The 16,294-nt window shown below is 47.9% G+C and overlaps 2 protein-coding genes across 4 annotated transcripts in view; both read left to right on the plus strand.

Moving 5' to 3' along the window:
* Positions 1 to 1,551, plus strand: part of AGRP (agouti related neuropeptide) — a 59,077-nt gene extending 57,526 nt beyond the window's left edge. The window contains exons 3-6 of one of the 3 annotated variants that reach the window (XM_029925200.1): positions 96 to 577; positions 698 to 830; positions 1,007 to 1,092; positions 1,307 to 1,551. In XM_029925200.1, coding sequence (XP_029781060.1) covers positions 527 to 577; positions 698 to 830; positions 1,007 to 1,092; positions 1,307 to 1,489 — 453 coding nt within the window. In that variant the 5' untranslated portion in view covers positions 96 to 526 and the 3' untranslated portion in view covers positions 1,490 to 1,551. The remainder of the gene's footprint in view (positions 1 to 95; positions 578 to 697; positions 831 to 1,006; positions 1,093 to 1,306) is intronic. The other 2 variants (XM_029925201.1, XM_029925202.1) reach the window with 2 other exon arrangements.
* A 695-nt stretch (positions 1,552 to 2,246) lies between these two features.
* Positions 2,247 to 16,294, plus strand: part of ATP6V0D1 (ATPase H+ transporting V0 subunit d1) — a 40,089-nt gene continuing 26,041 nt past the window's right edge. The window contains exon 1 of the mRNA XM_029925199.1: positions 2,247 to 2,485. Within this exon, the coding sequence (XP_029781059.1) occupies positions 2,356 to 2,485 (130 nt within the window). The 5' untranslated portion in view covers positions 2,247 to 2,355. The remainder of the gene's footprint in view (positions 2,486 to 16,294) is intronic.

Below are 16,294 nucleotides of genomic sequence, written 5' to 3' on the forward strand. Positions count from 1 at the left end.
GTTTTGGGTGGGGGAAGGACCAGGGATGAAGGTAGGAGGGCCTGGATTTGCCTAAGTGGACTTCTCCCCTCCTTTTTCCCTCCAAAACCCCCCAGAGTCTAGGTCTGCACCCCACTTTGGCCACTGGCCCATCACCCTCTTCAATGCCCTTGACCAAAGTTCCTGGAAGCAAAGGAAACAACATGCCACACAGAGTCTGGGTGAACATCTCCGGGGCCACAAATTAAATTAAGTTCTCAGGGCTGCCTGCCTTGTTACTGCTAATGGTTCTAGCCTGTCCCACCTCCTCACCCCCACCCAGGTTCCTGACCTGCAGAAATTTGGGGGTTCCGGGCACCCTCCCTTGTTCCCAAACTTTGATTAGCACTTGGGGATCTCACGCAAAATTAGAGTTGGGCACCCCTCTTACAGAACACCCAAAAGCCCAGGTATAGGGAGACAGGCCTGAGCCATGCCCCCACCTTCATGCCCTGGCTCTAGGCGGCAGTCACGTGTGGGTCCTTCATTAGAACCTTCCATATAAGCTATGGGCTCCGGGTGGCCAGGAACTCTCCAGGCAAGGATCCAGCAAGCAGAGGTAAGTCCTCTGGTTGGGCAGAGACTCCTGCTCTTTGGGAGGTCTCTCTCTGGGGTAGGGCACCTAAAGGGTGCACTGAGGATGAGGAAGGACTAAGTGGTGGGTCTTCCTGCTGGCCAGGTCATGCTGACTGCAGTGCTGCTGAGCTGTGCCCTGCTGTTGGCACTGCCCCCTATGCAGGAGGCTCAGATGGGCTTGGCCCCTCTGGAAGGCATCAGAAGGCCTGACCAAGTCCTGTTCCCAGAACTACCAGGTCAGTGTGGGCAGGGGTGGAGCTGGGTGTAACCTGGATATCTTCTGGCCACAAATTATCCTGCTTGGTATGAGCCCTCCTTCCCCCTTTCCCACTGCAGACCTGGGAGGTGGGTGTTCTGTGCATGGTGGTGGGGAGGGCAAGGGGGTGCTCTGCCCTCACATCATATGTTCCAGGCCTGGGTCTACAGCCTCCACTGAAAAGGACAAGTGCAGAACAGTCAGAAGAAGCTCTGCTACAGGAGGCTGAGGCCTTGGCAGAGGTAATTGCCCAGGGAAAGGAGTGAGGCCACAGACCCTGGAAGGGGACATCTGGCATCATTCCCACTCGCCACCTCATGACACCCTCACCTGGGGTGATTCTGCAGACCATTCTCTCCATGCTCCACCTCCATCCAGCCTGAACTGAGGGAGGTGAGATCTCTGGACCTGCCTTTGGAGGCCCATGCCTACATTCCTGCTCTCCCACTCCTGTAGGTACTAGACCTGGAGGGCCGCTCCCCACGCTCCCCACGACGCTGTGTAAGGCTGCAGGAGTCCTGTCTGGGACACCAGGTACCGTGTTGCGACCCTTGTGCCACATGCTACTGCCGTTTCTTCAACGCCTTCTGCTACTGCCGCAAGCTGGGTACTGCCACGAACCCCTGCAGCCGTACCTAGTGGGTCAACGTCGGATCGGGGCTGGACAGGGGTAGCGAATAAAGGATGAGACCAATCCCAAAGCTGTGGCGTTATTTTGAACGTGGCCATCGGAGGCGGGAGGTCATGGAAGTCACAGCAGGGGTGGGGTGGCCGCCAAGCCAAGAAACCACACACAAACCTAACCCAGGGCCTGGGCTACCATCATCTGAATCACTTACGTGCATGCTTTCATGGTGTCAGGCACAGTTGGGGAGCCAGAGAGGGGCCGGGCTCCAGCTCTCCATACTCTTGTAAAATAAATGCGGGTGCAGCCCGCAGTACACATAGGGGCTGTAACTCCTGGCTGGCCAGCAAGCAAGCATTAGCCTCTGGGGTCGGCTTGCAGCTAACTTGACGTGCGACTTCAAGCGAAGCCTGCGCCCCGCCTCCCACATTCGCAGCTCCTTTCGGGGTAGGAGTAGCTCAACAGTCCGGAATATTTCCAAACATAAGAAGCACCGCCCACTCCTATCTCAACTCCGCCTGCCCCTTAGTGCTAGGGGTACGAGACCCTGGAAAGCTAGAGAGCCCAATAGAATCCTCGTGGCCACGTGCGCCATCACGCGGCGGGCCTCCGACACTCCAAGCAGGTCAAGCCCCGACGCGAGTCAAGCCAACCCTAGCCACGCAGGCGCCAGACGGCCTACACCTGCGCAATGCTTTCGTGTGAAACCACCCGGAAGTCGGGCGTCACTAGGGCTCCGCCCCTTTGCGGTCACATGAGACTATCGCTAGTCACCTGACCTGCTTGACAGCCTGCTGCTGGCGCTGCGTCAGCTGAGCTTGGAATCGTGCTGTCTGCCGGCCGATCGGGGTTCTCCGGTCTCGCCGCCCGCGCCGCAGCCATGTCGTTCTTCCCGGAGCTTTACTTCAACGTGGACAATGGCTACTTGGAGGGACTGGTGCGCGGTCTGAAGGCCGGGGTGCTCAGCCAGGCGGACTACCTCAACCTGGTGCAGTGCGAGACGCTCGAGGGTGAGCCGCGGGGCCGGACGGCTGGGCCTTTAAAGGCCGGCAAGGAGACTAGCCCGGGCCTGAGGGTTCCAATCTGGGCGGGGAAGTCGGAGGCGGGGGTTCTCGAAGGGTCTAAGAGATCTCGCTGGGAATCCAAGGGCCGATGGCAGGCGCCCCGGAAGGGAATCTGCTTCCATCTGCTGCTCCGCGCGGGCCCAAACGCAACTAAGGCTTTAAAAAGGAACCACAGTGGTTAGCCTCTGTTTGGGGCAGCCTCCTCCCCATTATGCCTGCCGTGTAGTTCGGAAAAGAGGGTCTCGAGAGTGGTTGGTCGGTGCGAGAGGTGTCCATCCAAACCTCTTTACTCTGACGTAGCCAGAGAATTGCCCCGTGGCAACGTTTAGGAAACCTAAGCGGAAAAGCCGTCCGCTTCCCGCCTGACATACAACGAGGCATTTGGGGTCACTGTGTCTCAGTCCTGGCCGGCGGGGTGAGCCTTCCTGGGGAATCGCTGAGCCAACCTAGTGAGAGTTTCCTCCCATCGCCGAACCACTGGCTGTGCAGAGTCTTCTGAAGACAGTGATTCGGAGAGCAAGAGGTGGATCTCCAAGTTCCTACACTTGTATTTGGCTAATAAATCCCACCTCCTCAGCAAGAAGGTTGCCTGTTGGAACAGAATTTTTACAAAGCACAAGAATGATGGGAAGCTGAGTTCCCCTTTCTTCAACTCTAAACTGGGATTGACTCCCTGAGGCACAGCTGCATCAGATTCGCTGATTTAGAGGTGCCCTGAGTCCCCACTTTCCCGGGTGATAGTGAAGGGCATTGTGGCTGGAATGTAAGTTCTCATTCCTGATCCTCAAGAGATACCCTTGAGCAGAGGTACTGCTGGCCCCATGGTTGGTATTTGGAGGGGGAAGATGATTCACACTCTGGAGAAAATTTTCTCATCAAAAACTTCTTGAGGTTAAAAGAGGATTCAGTTTTTAAAGATCAGTTATTGTTTATCTTGGAAAGTAGACTAGTAAAGTGAAAATAACTACCTTTAAATTTTTTAAGTTGCTGAAATTAAAATACAATAATTGTGGACTCTATGATTTTAACATAAATATACAAGAAAGGCTGTTTCTTTCCCTTATGAGAGTGGAAGTGGGGCAGAGAGGAGAGCACAGGGGCAGGGCCTGGCACACAATTGGCCTTTAATGTGAGTTTTGTGGGCTGAATGGGACTGGAAGATCTTTCTTTGCTTAAATCTGAAGGTGAACACCATTGATTACCAACTGGCATTTGGCAAACTTGATTCTCTTCTAGACTTTCCTCACTCACCCCGAGCCTGTCCTTCCTCCTCCTGTAGAGCTTCTGGGGGCATTGGGTTCCCATCTTCCCAGCAGCCCTTCCACCATTATCCTCCATAAATGTGTTAGCCCATTCCTCCTGCAACGCTGCTCAGCACATGGCCTGCCTTGTAGCATGCCATCTAGGCCTTTAGGGTCACATTCAAGGATTCCCTTGCTCTTCCATACATACTCCTCTCCCTCACACTAGCCATTCCCCCGTCCCCGACACTCTTGGGGTGGACAGTGGACCCTGGTTGTCCATTGATGGACCACCCCGGGGATGGACAATTTTGAATTTGAATTCTAGCCCTGGCAATTACTGGATTACCTTAGGTAAGTTATTTAACACCTCCAAGCCTTATAGTCTTCATCTGGTATATTATCATCACCTATTTCATAAGGTTGTAATATGTCAACAAGCTTTTACATGTGAATATGAAGCCCAGCAACAAGCACAGCATATGTGCTAGATAAATGTTAGCTCTTGTTTTCACTACACTGCACCTGCCATTCCCTCTGCATCCCTGTCATCTCCATGAAACCCAGTGATTCCCACTCTTGAAGGCCCAGCCCCAGTAGCACCTCATCTTAGAACCTCTTTGTGGTCGTGCTAGGCCAGAATGTTGTCTTCTACATCCAGTTACATCTCCTGTGGTTGTGGTAGTTTCCTAGAAGTTTCTCAACATTGAGTTTGGGATTCTTGGGACCCTGTATGTTGGAGATGCTCAAAACTTTCAGGTGCTGGGGATAACTAGAAGTGGGAACGACCAGAAACCCCATTATCCTCTACATAAAGTCCTCCTCTTCTTCTGAAGGTGACACCAGAGGCCTTTGTTGGCTGGGTGTTTTTGTCTCCCCATCTCCAGGGGAAAGGAGAGAGGGGAGGGGAGACTAACAAAGCCTTTGGTTCCTAGTGAGATCCGTAGGTATGTCCTGAAGTGACGAGGTTTCCAAAGAATCTGCATCAGGTGTTGGACAGTTCCCAGAAGGCTCAGAGCATTGGGCAGAGGGTGTTGTTTGGCAAGGAAGGGCCAATGCATACCGTCCACCATACCCTAGTCTTCCTCCCTGTATTCCACTCCATCAGAGCGTCTGCTACTGATCTATTCTGCTCTAACTCAGTCTTTTAGGACCTCTGAAAATCATATTTTCCATTGCCCATCTTGCTTGATTGTCTGTACTCAGAGGTAGGAGAAAGAACCCAGAGAGGTCCTACCTTTCTGGCAAACTTAGGGGACAGAGTTGAATGGTTTCAAAAGTACTTTTTATTTTTTAATGCTTATTTATTTTTGAGAGAGAGAGAGAGAGAGAGAGAGAGAGAGAGAGAGAGAGAATGAGTGAAGGAAGGGCAGAGAAAGGGAGACACAGGTTCTGAAGCAGGCTCCAGGCCCCAAGCTGTCAGCCCAGAGCCCAATGCTGGACTAGAAATCACAAACAGTAAGATCGTGGCCTGAGCTGAAGTCGAACACTTAACTGAGCCACCCAGGTGCCCCCTCAAAAGCACTTTTTAACTCTGAGTGTTTCTGGATATGCAGAGGACCTTCTGGGAGCTGAGTCTTGTGCTGGGAATTGTGCGGAAGAGGAGGTGGGTCAGAGATATACAAAGAGAAATCATGCAGTATTACTTTGAACATTTTTATTTGTCCAGCATATACTTATGAAGCACATATTTTATGCCAGGCACTGTGATAGGGGCTGAGATTTGTTGCATGATATTCACCTGACCCTCATAGTGTAGGGGTGGAGGTCAGTGGGAGCAGGGGGAAGATATTAAGAGATCAGTGTAGCATAGAAGTTACAAATGTAGGCTTAGTACTTCATGGCTCTGTGGCCATGTAACATCTCTGTGCAGAGTTTTATCATCTGTAAAATGGTAATAATAATGGCACCTACTTCATGGGGTCATGAAGGTTAAACAAGATAATTCATATAAAGCCTTTAGCATGAACTTGGCACATGGTAAGTGCTGAGTCAGTGTGTTAACTGCTGTTATTATTTTATTTTTTTAAAAGTCTTATTTATTTATTTAGGAAATCTCTACACCCTGCATGGGGCTTGAATTCACAACCCTGAGATCAAGAGTCACATGCTGAGCCAACTAGGTGCCCCTGTTAATGTTATTTTAAAGTACAGTAAAGTAAATATATAATTACATATTGAAGGCAATACCCATGAGAGTGACAGTGGAGAAGTGATAGAGAATCACAGGGGAACTTTATTTAGAGAGTGTGGTGCGTTAAGGGCCTGCTGAGGAAAGGATATTTGAACTGAGATGTGAACATTGAGAAGGAGGCAGCCACGCAGAGAGCTGCGGGGAAGAGCACTTCAGGCAGAGAGACCAGCATGTCAAGGCAGAAATAGTTGGGCCATTCAGAGGGACCAAAAGGAGCCCTGGGCAGCAGATTGTGTGGGACAAGAGTACACATGTTTAGGGAACCCAGACCCTTGTTTTGAAAAACAGGCTTAGCCCAGGGGAGGAAACCTTTGACTCCTTAGCACCGAGCGTGGGGGCGGATACTGATGGCACGGAGCACTGCCGTCCACAAAGGCCTGCCTGGGGTGCCTGTGTGGCTCAGTTGGCTGGGCGTCTGACTTCTGCTCAGGTCATGATCTCGCAGTTTGTAGGTTTGAGCCCTGTGTCCGGCTCTGTGCTGACAGCCCAGAACCCAGAGTCTGCTTCGGATTCTGTGTCTCCTCCTCTCTCTGCTCCTCTCATGCTCATGCTCTGTCTCTCAATAATAAATAACAATGTTAAAAAAAGAAAAGAAAAAACACAAAGGCCTGCCAAATTTTGGGTTATATGATGTAGTTCAGACATTAGGCACACATATAGTGCTACTTCGATGTTCAAATGTTTGTTTGCTCATTCAGGAAACACTTCCTGAAGGCCTACTGTGTACCAGCCCCTGGGCCATATAAGGAAGCCAAGCAGCTGTTTCAGGCATTACAGTAGTTCTGAGCCTGATCTCTTAGCTTTGACCCTGGGTTCAGCCTAAGAGCATTGGTTTTAATTTCTATGGATGTGGCGAATTCAGGTGTGAGTGGGGCCTCCAGAATTTCTCCCTTCCTCTCTTCTCTTTAAAAATGTTTATTATGGATATTGGCAAACATGTCCAAATTAGAAGGAATAGTAGAATGAATCCATAAGTAATAATCATCCAGTTGGATGATTCTTGTCATTATGACAATTATCAGTCTTGTTTCAATAATAGTTCTACTTACTCTCTAACTCCTAAGTTATTTTGCAGTAAATCTCAGACAGCGTATCATTTCACTTGTAAATATTTCAGTATCTCTGAAAAAGGTCATGACTAATTAAAAAAAAACCTGCAATACTATTATTTTTCCTTTAAAAGAAACAATAATTTGTTAATGTCATCAAATAGCCATTTAGTGTTTGGATTTCTCTGATCATCTCAGATTTTTTATTTTTCATTTTTAAGGGGGAGAGAGACAGGCAGGAGGAGGCTTTGCACTGTCAGCACAGAGTCCATCATGGGGCTTGAACCCACAGACCACGAGATCATGACCTAAGCTAAAGTTGGACACTTAACTGACTGAGCCACCCAGGCTCCACTCCCCCAGATGTTCTTTTTTTTTTTTTTTTTTTTTTTTTAATATGACTTGTTTCAGGGGACCTGGGTGGCTCTGTTGGTTGACATCAAACTTCAGGTCATGACCTCACAGTCGTGGGTTTGAGCCTTGTGGGGCTCTGCACCTATGCAGAGCGTGCTTCAGATTCTCGCTCTCTCCTCTCTCTACCCCTCCCCTACTCTCACTTTTTTCTCTCTCTCTCAAAATAAATAAATAAACTTTTATTTTATCTAAAATTTTTTTAATGTTTATTCATTTTTGAGAGACAGAGAGACAAGGTGCAAGCAGGGGAAGGGCAGAGAGAGAAGGAGACAGAATCTGAAGCAGGCTCCAGGCTTCAAGCTGTCAGCACAGAGCCTGATGCGGGGCTCGAACTCATGAACTGGGAGATCATGCCCTGAGCTGAAGTCGGCCGCGTAACCGACTGAGCCACCCAGGCGCCCCTCAAAATAAATAAATAAACTTTGAAAGAAACATATTATTTGTTTCAATCAGGATCCAAATACGATCCATACAGATCCATACATTTTAGCTGGTTGATGTGGCCTCAGGTCTTTGTTTATTTATTTAAAGTGTTTGTTTACTTATTTTTAGAGAGAAAGTGAGTGTGTGTGAGTAGGGGAGGGGCAGAGATGGAAAGAGAATTCCAAGCATGCTCCGTGCTGTCAGCACAGAACCTGATGTGGGACTTGATCCCGTGAACCATGAGATCATGACCCGAGCCGAAATCAAGAGTGAGATCCTCAACCGGCTGAGCTGTCCAAGTGCCACTTAGGTCTTTTATTTAAAAAATTTTTTTTAACTTAATTTATTTTTGAGAGAGACAGAGGGAGCATGCAGGGGAGGGGCTGAGAGAGAGAGAGAGAGAGAGAGAGAGAGAATCCCAAGTAGGCTCTATACTGTCAATGCAGATCTCAAAGTAGGGCTCAAACTCACGAACTGTGAATCATCATGACCTGAGCCAAAACAAAGTCAGACACTTAACCAACTTAGCCACCCAGGAGCCTCAGGTCTTTAAATATATAGATTCTCTGTTGCTCTTAGTTTTCCTTTTACTTATTTAAACAAAATTTTTATGTTTATTTATTTTTGAGAGAGAGACACACACACAGAGTGCAAGTAGGGGAAGGGCACAGAAAAGGGGAGACACAGAATTCGAAATGGGTTCCAGGCTCTGAGCTTTTAGCACAGAGCCTGACACAGGACTTGAACTCACGAACTGTGAGACCATGACCTGAGCTGAAGTCAGACGCTTAACTGACTGAGCCACCCAGATGCCCTCTTACTTATTGAAGGAACTGGGTCATTTGATTTATGGATTTTCCCCTCCATCTCACTTTTGCTGACTCCATCCTGCTGTATGTATAATTGAACATGTTCCTTTGTTCTTGTTTTTCCTATAAAGGGGTAGTTAGATTTAGAGGCTTGATCGTATTGTAGTTCAGTTTTTTTTTTTAAAGAATATCTAATAGGTAATTTTGTACTTCCATTGGGAGGCACATAATATCTAGTTGTTTCTCTTTTTGACAAAAGGAATCATGGACATTTATTGCCTAGAACCATTATTTTATTAGATGTTGCAAAATGGTGATTTTCTAATCCTATGTGTCCTTCTGCATTTGCTAGCTTGAATACTTCTATGGTTGGAAACTTTCACTAATCAACTACTTTTTAAGCCTGAAATACAGTCTGTATAAGTGAGGTAGGACAAATGCTTGATTCCTTCCTGTACTTATCAATTTTTTAAAATAATGTGTGGGTTTTCCAACATCCTTCAAAGATGACTAATGAGGTTTGTTTGTATAATATCATAATGCACACACAGATTTTGATTTTTTTTGTCTTTCAATCTTTTTATTGATGCTCAAATTGTCCCTTGGCCAGTGGGAGCTTATTCAACAGGCTGTTGAGTTTTTTTTTTTTTAAGTTTACTTATTTTAAGAGAGAGTGAGAGAGAGTGCACATGTGCAAGTGGGGGAAAGACCGAGAATAAGAAGGAGAAAGAGAGAGAGAGAGGGAATCCCAAGCATGCTTTGCACTGTCAGTGTGGAGTTCAGTTCAGGGCTCGAACCCAGTAACCATGAGACCATGACTGGAACCAAAATAGAGAGTTGGTTGCCTAACCAACTGAGCCACCCAGGTGCCTCAGGCTGTCAGGTCTTTTCGACACAACCCTGTAGCCCTTGAGAGCTTTCCTTACTTCCAAGATGACACTGTGTTCAATTTTTTTTTTGAGAGAGAACACACGTGTGGGGAAGGGACAGAGGGAAAAAGAGACTCTTAAGCAGGCTCCATACCCAGCATGAAGCCTAATGTGGGACCCGATTTCACCAGTGTAAGATTATAACCTGAGCCAAATTCAAGAATCAAACACTTAACCGACTGAGCAACCCAGGCACTCCACAATATGTTCTAGTTTTATATTATACATTTACTGACCCAGACCTTCTGTCATCATTTCTCTTAGGAGACCTTGTTCTTTTTATTGGTAAATGGTATTTAGATTATAATGAGTCTGGGGCGCCTGGGTGGCTCAGTTGGTTGAGCATCTGGCTTCAGCTCAGGTCATGATCTCGCGGTTCGTGGGTTCGAACTCCGTGTCGGGCTCTGTGCTGACAGCTAGCTCAGAGCCTGGAGCCTGCTTCAGATTCTGTATCTCCCTCTCTCTCTGACCCTCCCCTGCTCAGCTGTCTCTCTCTCTCTCTCTATCAAAAATAAATAAAACATTTAATAATAAAAAAAGATTAAAATGAGTCTAAGACATTTTCTTCAATACTGGGCTGATCATTGTTTGCAGAATTTTTCTTTGGATTAGCTCTCTTCTTACTCAGGAACTTGGAAAATAGAGAAAAGCATATGGCTAGCTGGGTAATGCAGTCACAGTTCAGCTGATGGATGCCAGATGCCAGTTTCCTAATTTGGAATGGAGGCATCTAGGCCAGTCAAACCATCTCCTTCTTCTTGTAAAGAAATATAATTAATATTCAGGAGGAGGAGAGCCAGTGAATTAGATGCTCAGGGACCATAGTTGAGGGGCTCCTACGTATGATGTGCTGGCTGTCTTCTAGAACACTTTATCCCCCTTTGTTCTGAGTTCCTTGTCTTCATTACAAAATCTTCTGCATTTCAACATCTTTTCACAAGAGACAGTGTTTTATAGAAAGAAGAAAGCAAGACTCTAGGCTGGGCTTAGCCAATCTGTAGTCACATGAAACTGCAAACGCTAATGTAAATGGTGTCTTCCAGGAGTGGCAAGTCCTTCAGCACTAACTGTGGTGTGGCTTGGAGTGTGGCTGCAGAGTAAGACAGAGGCCAACTCTTGAAGGATTGCAAAAGCTGTAGAGGAAATGCTTTGTCCTGAGTGAAGGATGGGCGGGTAAAACTATTGGACTTGGACTTTAGAATATACTTGCAGTGTAAAAAGTGCATTGGAGGTGGGGGCCATACCAGAGGTGGGAAGAACAATATGCAGAGTTTTATAAGCAGGTTAGAGATGAAGACAGCTTGCCTTTGGCTTTGGCAAGGATCATATGGGGGAATCTGAGGAAGAGGAATTGATAGGACTTGAGGGGTTGGATAGGGAACTGAGGAGGAAGGAAGAGTCAAAGTCGATGTCCTCATCTGTGGCGTAGGCAACTGTGTAGGTGGCAGAGGAAATGATAGTGGGATGTAGAAAAGAAGGTTGGAGAAAGACTCAGAAGATGGCATTAAGAGATCTGTGAGCCATTTGAGTGATGATGTGGAGGCCACTTTGGGTGCTCAGGAGTGAGTCTGAACTTGGGATACAGCCTTGGGAATCAGGGTAGTAGTGTGCCTGATTTCTCCAAGAGAGAGCATAGAGTCAGAAGAGGAGAGGCCCAACATGGGACCCTCCCCCAGGAAAGGCTCCAGTTAAGCAAGGGATCCTGCCAGAAAGGTAAAGGGCATTCCCTAACAGGTGGGTAGCCCCGGCAGAGATCCTGAAAAAGAAAGGGTGATGAATGCCAAATATGTCCAAGAGATGGAAATAAAGTCAGCCAGCCTTTCACTTGGTTTTGCCATTCAGAGGTCATGGTGACCTTAATGAGAAAAGAGGAGAGTGGGACTAGAAGGTGACAAGAGTGCAGGGAATATATGGGCAGAGATAAAATATAGAGCAGAGCTCACTGGGAAACTAATCCCAGCTCAGCCACTTACTGGCCTTGAGACCTTGGGCAAGTAATTTGCCTTCAGCTGTACTGTGGGAAATATTAATAGTATGTCTTCGATACATGTGTGAAGTGTAAGCACAGGGCCTGGTGCCAAGTGTACAGTCAGGGAAGCCAGCTGCTCCTGCCATGATCATTCCCTCCCATCACTCCTAGGAGACAGGTGCCACACTGGTCCTCTGAATGGGTAAAGAAAATATGTCAAAATATGCCTCGGGGCAGGTGTACCTGTCTAATGGGCAGACAGCATCAAATGTACAGTAGGCACAGGGGACAGTTTAGGGGGACGGGAGCAGGTGGGGCATGACGGCCAAAAGAGTACAGGGTTCCTTTTGGATAAAATGTTCTAGAATTGATGGTGGTGATGATCGCACAATTTTGTAGACATGCTAAGACCAATTGAATTGTATGCTTGAAGTGGGAAAATTGTATAGCTTATGAATTATAGTTCCATAAAGCTGTTATTTTAAAAAACCAGCTAGGCCAAGGAATTGGGAAGAAGAATGGCACTAGCAGTCTCAGGAACATGAAACTTAATAGGGTCAGAGGAGCTTTAGGAGCTGGGAAATGAGAGTAGAACACACGTCAGAGATGTACAGTGGCTGGGTACGGGTACATGCATCAGGCTGCTTCAGGAAAAGCTTTGGGTGGACACACAGCTCAGCAGGGATGTGTAAAAAGATAAGAATGGAAGGCAGAGATTCTTAGGGTTAGGGTCAAGGTCAATGTGTGGGAAATGTTTATAGTTTTGCCTGGAAATATTGTATATGTTGCATTTTATTGGTCAAAGGAGATTGTATTGAGTTAGTGAAGTTAGAGGACCATTGTTTGGACAGGAAGACGAGCTTAGCTCAGTCCAGATTCCTCAGAGTTGGATGTGTTTTGAAGGAAGAGATAACACAGTCCTGACAGTCCACTGGCCACAAGCAAGAGAGAAGAGCTCGGAGGCATCGTGAGAAGAAGCCAATAACTTGGGAGAGTTTGCCCTGCGGAATGAAGGGAACAAGCACTTGGAGTCTCTGAGCCATGAGGGCCTAGCCCCCTACACACCTGAAGTTTTCCACTCAGCATTTGAGGATCCATGTTGTCCCAACTCCCTAGGCAGTGGCATCGCTGAGTGAAGAGACCCTTGATACTCAGTAATTGATGAGCTGGCCTGGATCATTGGAGGTGACCGTGGCAGCCTGCTGCCTTGGTTGTTTCTCTCCAGCTTTTTGCTGCTGCCCAAGAGGGTGAGGCCCTAGAATGGGAGTGGAGGCTTGAGAGGGACAGGAGGGAGTTGTTGCTGCCATGAGCCAGCTTGGGCTTGGTACCTCAGTAGATGAAGAGTGGGGAATTGGGAAGGGAGTGGGGATGGGAAGCTAGTGCAGTTAGAAACTTGGTCTGAGGCTCTGGAGGATGGATATTGGAGGAGCCAGGCTGGATGCAGGCCGCTATTCCAGCTCTCCAGGTGAGAAAACCTGAGTGGAACTGGGGCAGGAGTGGCATGAGGGGAGAAGGACTGGGTCAGGCACCAGCATACAGGATGAGAGACGTAAGATTAGGCCATCAGGTATAGCAATAAGGGGTTAGAAATCAGGCTTCTGACTTCCTAAATGGGTGATTGCTGGAACTCCTTCTGAAATGGGGACCACCAGAGGAGGAGACGGTTTGGGGTATGGATGGAGTGGTGAAGAGGAGGTGTTGTCTTAGACGTGCTGAGTTGGAGAGTCTGAGGGAGGTGGCTGTGTGGGTCTGGGGCTCAGGGGAAGTAGCACTAAAGATATCAATCTGGAAATCATCAGTACGCTGGCTGGCAGCCTTTCAGCCCACACTCGGCCATCCATTGGCTTGCAGCCAGAGCACGTCTCCCTTAGAAGCCTAGTTCTGCCCGTGAGTCCTGCCAGGAGGCTGGAGAACAGCCTTAAGGACAGGCCAAGTGGACACAAGCATGGTCTGATGAGGACACCTGGCATGGAGCCTGATTTGGCAAGTGGCTCAGGGAGAGCAGCAGCCAGGGATTCCCCTTCTGCTCCCTGCCATGCGTTCTGCTACAGGACTGGGCATGCTGGCAGTTTTGTTTTTGTTTTTGACTAAGCATATATATTTTTTAATTCTAAAAGTAAAGTTGGTGGAAGGGTGACTCACTGTGGACCTTTTGGGGGACAAGTTTTCACCACCTTGTTAAAACATGCCTGTGTATGTACTCTTGGGTCCCCATAGCCCCGCTCATAGGATTGTGCCCCTCTAGATTAGCGCTGGATGGCATGTACAGGGCTGTTCACACCATCCTTGTTAGTGACAGCAGGATGAGAGTGACAGGACCAACAGGAATTCATTGACAGGGGTATGGTTAAATAACCCATGTTCTGTCCTTACCATGGGATACTCTGCCAAGTGCTGCAAAACATGAGGTTCTATAAGGACTGACTAGAAATATATTGTTACAGGCGCCTGGGTGGCTCAGTTGGTTAAGCGTCTGGCTTCGGCTCAGGTCATGATCTAACAGTTCGTGGGTTCAAGCTTCGCATTGGGCTCTGTGCTGACAGCTCAGAGCCTGGAACCTGCTTCCAATTTTGTGTCTCCCTCTCTCTCTGACTCTCCTTGCTCGTGCTGTCTCTCTCAAAAATAAATAAAAAAACATAAAAATATTTTAAAAAATAAATATATTGTTAATATACTCCCATTTTAATAAGCTACTATAGGCACATGGAAAAGCACATGTCTGTTTTGGGAAGCACAGATACCAGTTGGTCTAGAGTAGCAGTCTCTGGACAGAGAGATTAGAGAGGCTGGGAGAGAGACATAGGCATTTTTATTTTATATACTCTTTGGATGTATTGCAGTGAACAAATATTTTATAATTTAAGACATCTGATAAAGATGTCTAAAATAAGGGAAATTAGAACATGTAAGTATGTAAAGAGAAACTACTCAAGCCACCCAAGATGAGACCTCTGCTGGTGACCCTGCGCATTTGACTCCCAGGTTTTGGTTCATAGCCTTGTGGGGCTGCTCTGAGTCCTACGGAACCCCCTTTGGGCCCCTTCTCTTTACGCCTGAAGACTCAGCCCAGGCAGTAGTTGAGGGCTGGTGACCCAGGGTCCCTGTCCAGGTACAGCTCAACTGCTCACCTCTCCTCCAGCCATCTTTCTCTTTCCTTCTTCACCTGCTCCACACCCCCTCTTGCTCTGCATCCCTGATTACATCTAGCTCTGGTATATACTTTAGCCCAGGGCCTGCTAGCCCCTGTTTCACAAGCCCTGCCCCAGGGGTCGTGTCAGAACTTGCTCTGCTGGGTGAGAACACACTTTTCCATGGATTTACTCAATGATTTCTTGGGCCTGGTTTCTGAGGTGGAGCCCGTGTGTGTACCCAAGACTAGGGCCTTTTGAGGTGGCCTCAGCATAGGCAAATGTGAGCCATCCAGGACACTTGAAGATAGGCGTTCTGTGTGACAAGGGTTTCAGGGCGGTAGAGAAGGAAAGGCCCCAACATTTTCGTTTAAGTATTTTGCATAAAGCCCTTCTGGAATGTGTTAGTCTCGCCTTCCTGCTTTCTTAGTGGCACACACTGAGCATAGCCCACATCAGGGCTGTTAGATTTGAAATGAGATGGAAAGAACCTCTGTCCCCAAGTGCCCAAGTCTGCTTCCAATGGTTTGGTCCCTGCCCCCTGTCAGACCACCCACTCAGCCACCCTACTATAGTCAGGGTGCCTGCTACAGCACCCTAGCCCCTTTTACTGACTTGTAGCTGTTCTTGTGCTTTGGGCTCAGTGGTCAAACACATTCCACTGAGGGTCTGAATCAAGAATGAACAGGTGTGAGAACATGATGCAGTGGCCTCTTCTCTAAATCATCTCTGTCTGCTTGGGTTCAGGACCCCGGTGGTTTCCATGGGTTGCTGGGACCTGAGGCGGGGCATCAGGCAGACCATGGATTCCTTTCTGGCTAGCTACGTGATCCTAAGCATGTGATTTAGCATTTTGAAGCTTATTTCCTCACCTGTAAAATGCAATCACTTGGTAGGTTGTGAGGATTCAACAGCACAGTGCCGAGCCAGAGTGGATGCTCAATAGATACTTACATGATTAGATGGGTGACAGCTCACTCATTGGTGCTGGCACAGTGCTGGGCTTTGTGTACGGGGGAGGAAAAGCTAAGGCCCCCATCCTGGAGGGGTGTGCCATGGCATAGATTGTCTTGTTTCTGGGTTATTAAGTTCCTGCTTTTATTTTATTTTTTATATTTTTGAGTGATCACTACACCCAACGTGGGACTCAGCCTCCCAGCTTTGAGATCAAGAGCTGCATGATTTACCGACTGAGCCAGGCAGGCGTCCCAGCATCCGCTTTTTTTAGATACAGCATTAGGCAGTAGAGGGGGTGGATGGGGTGGGGTAGAGAGCTGGATAAAGGGATTTGGAGACTTGGGAGGATCTGGCTGAGCTAGGAAACGAGCGTAGGGGCCTGAGGATGCCCAAACTTCCTCTCCAGTCTTGCTCCTCAGAAGGCTCTGTCTTCAGTGATGCAAGGCTGACCAAATCCCTCATGACCAGAGTCAAGCCCACCTGGTCTCCATTCTGGATTTCCCAGATTCATGTCTACCTCGATATTCTTTATGACACATTCCTATGTGACTCTGTGGGTGCCTGCAGCCTCCTCCCCCAGGGATCGCTGAGTGGGAAAGATAGGGACTAGAAGTCTGAGGCAGGGATTAAATTGGTGAGATG

This window comes from Suricata suricatta, chromosome 16, assembly GCF_006229205.1.
Source record: "Suricata suricatta isolate VVHF042 chromosome 16, meerkat_22Aug2017_6uvM2_HiC, whole genome shotgun sequence".
Taxonomy (NCBI): Eukaryota; Metazoa; Chordata; class Mammalia; order Carnivora; family Herpestidae; genus Suricata; species Suricata suricatta.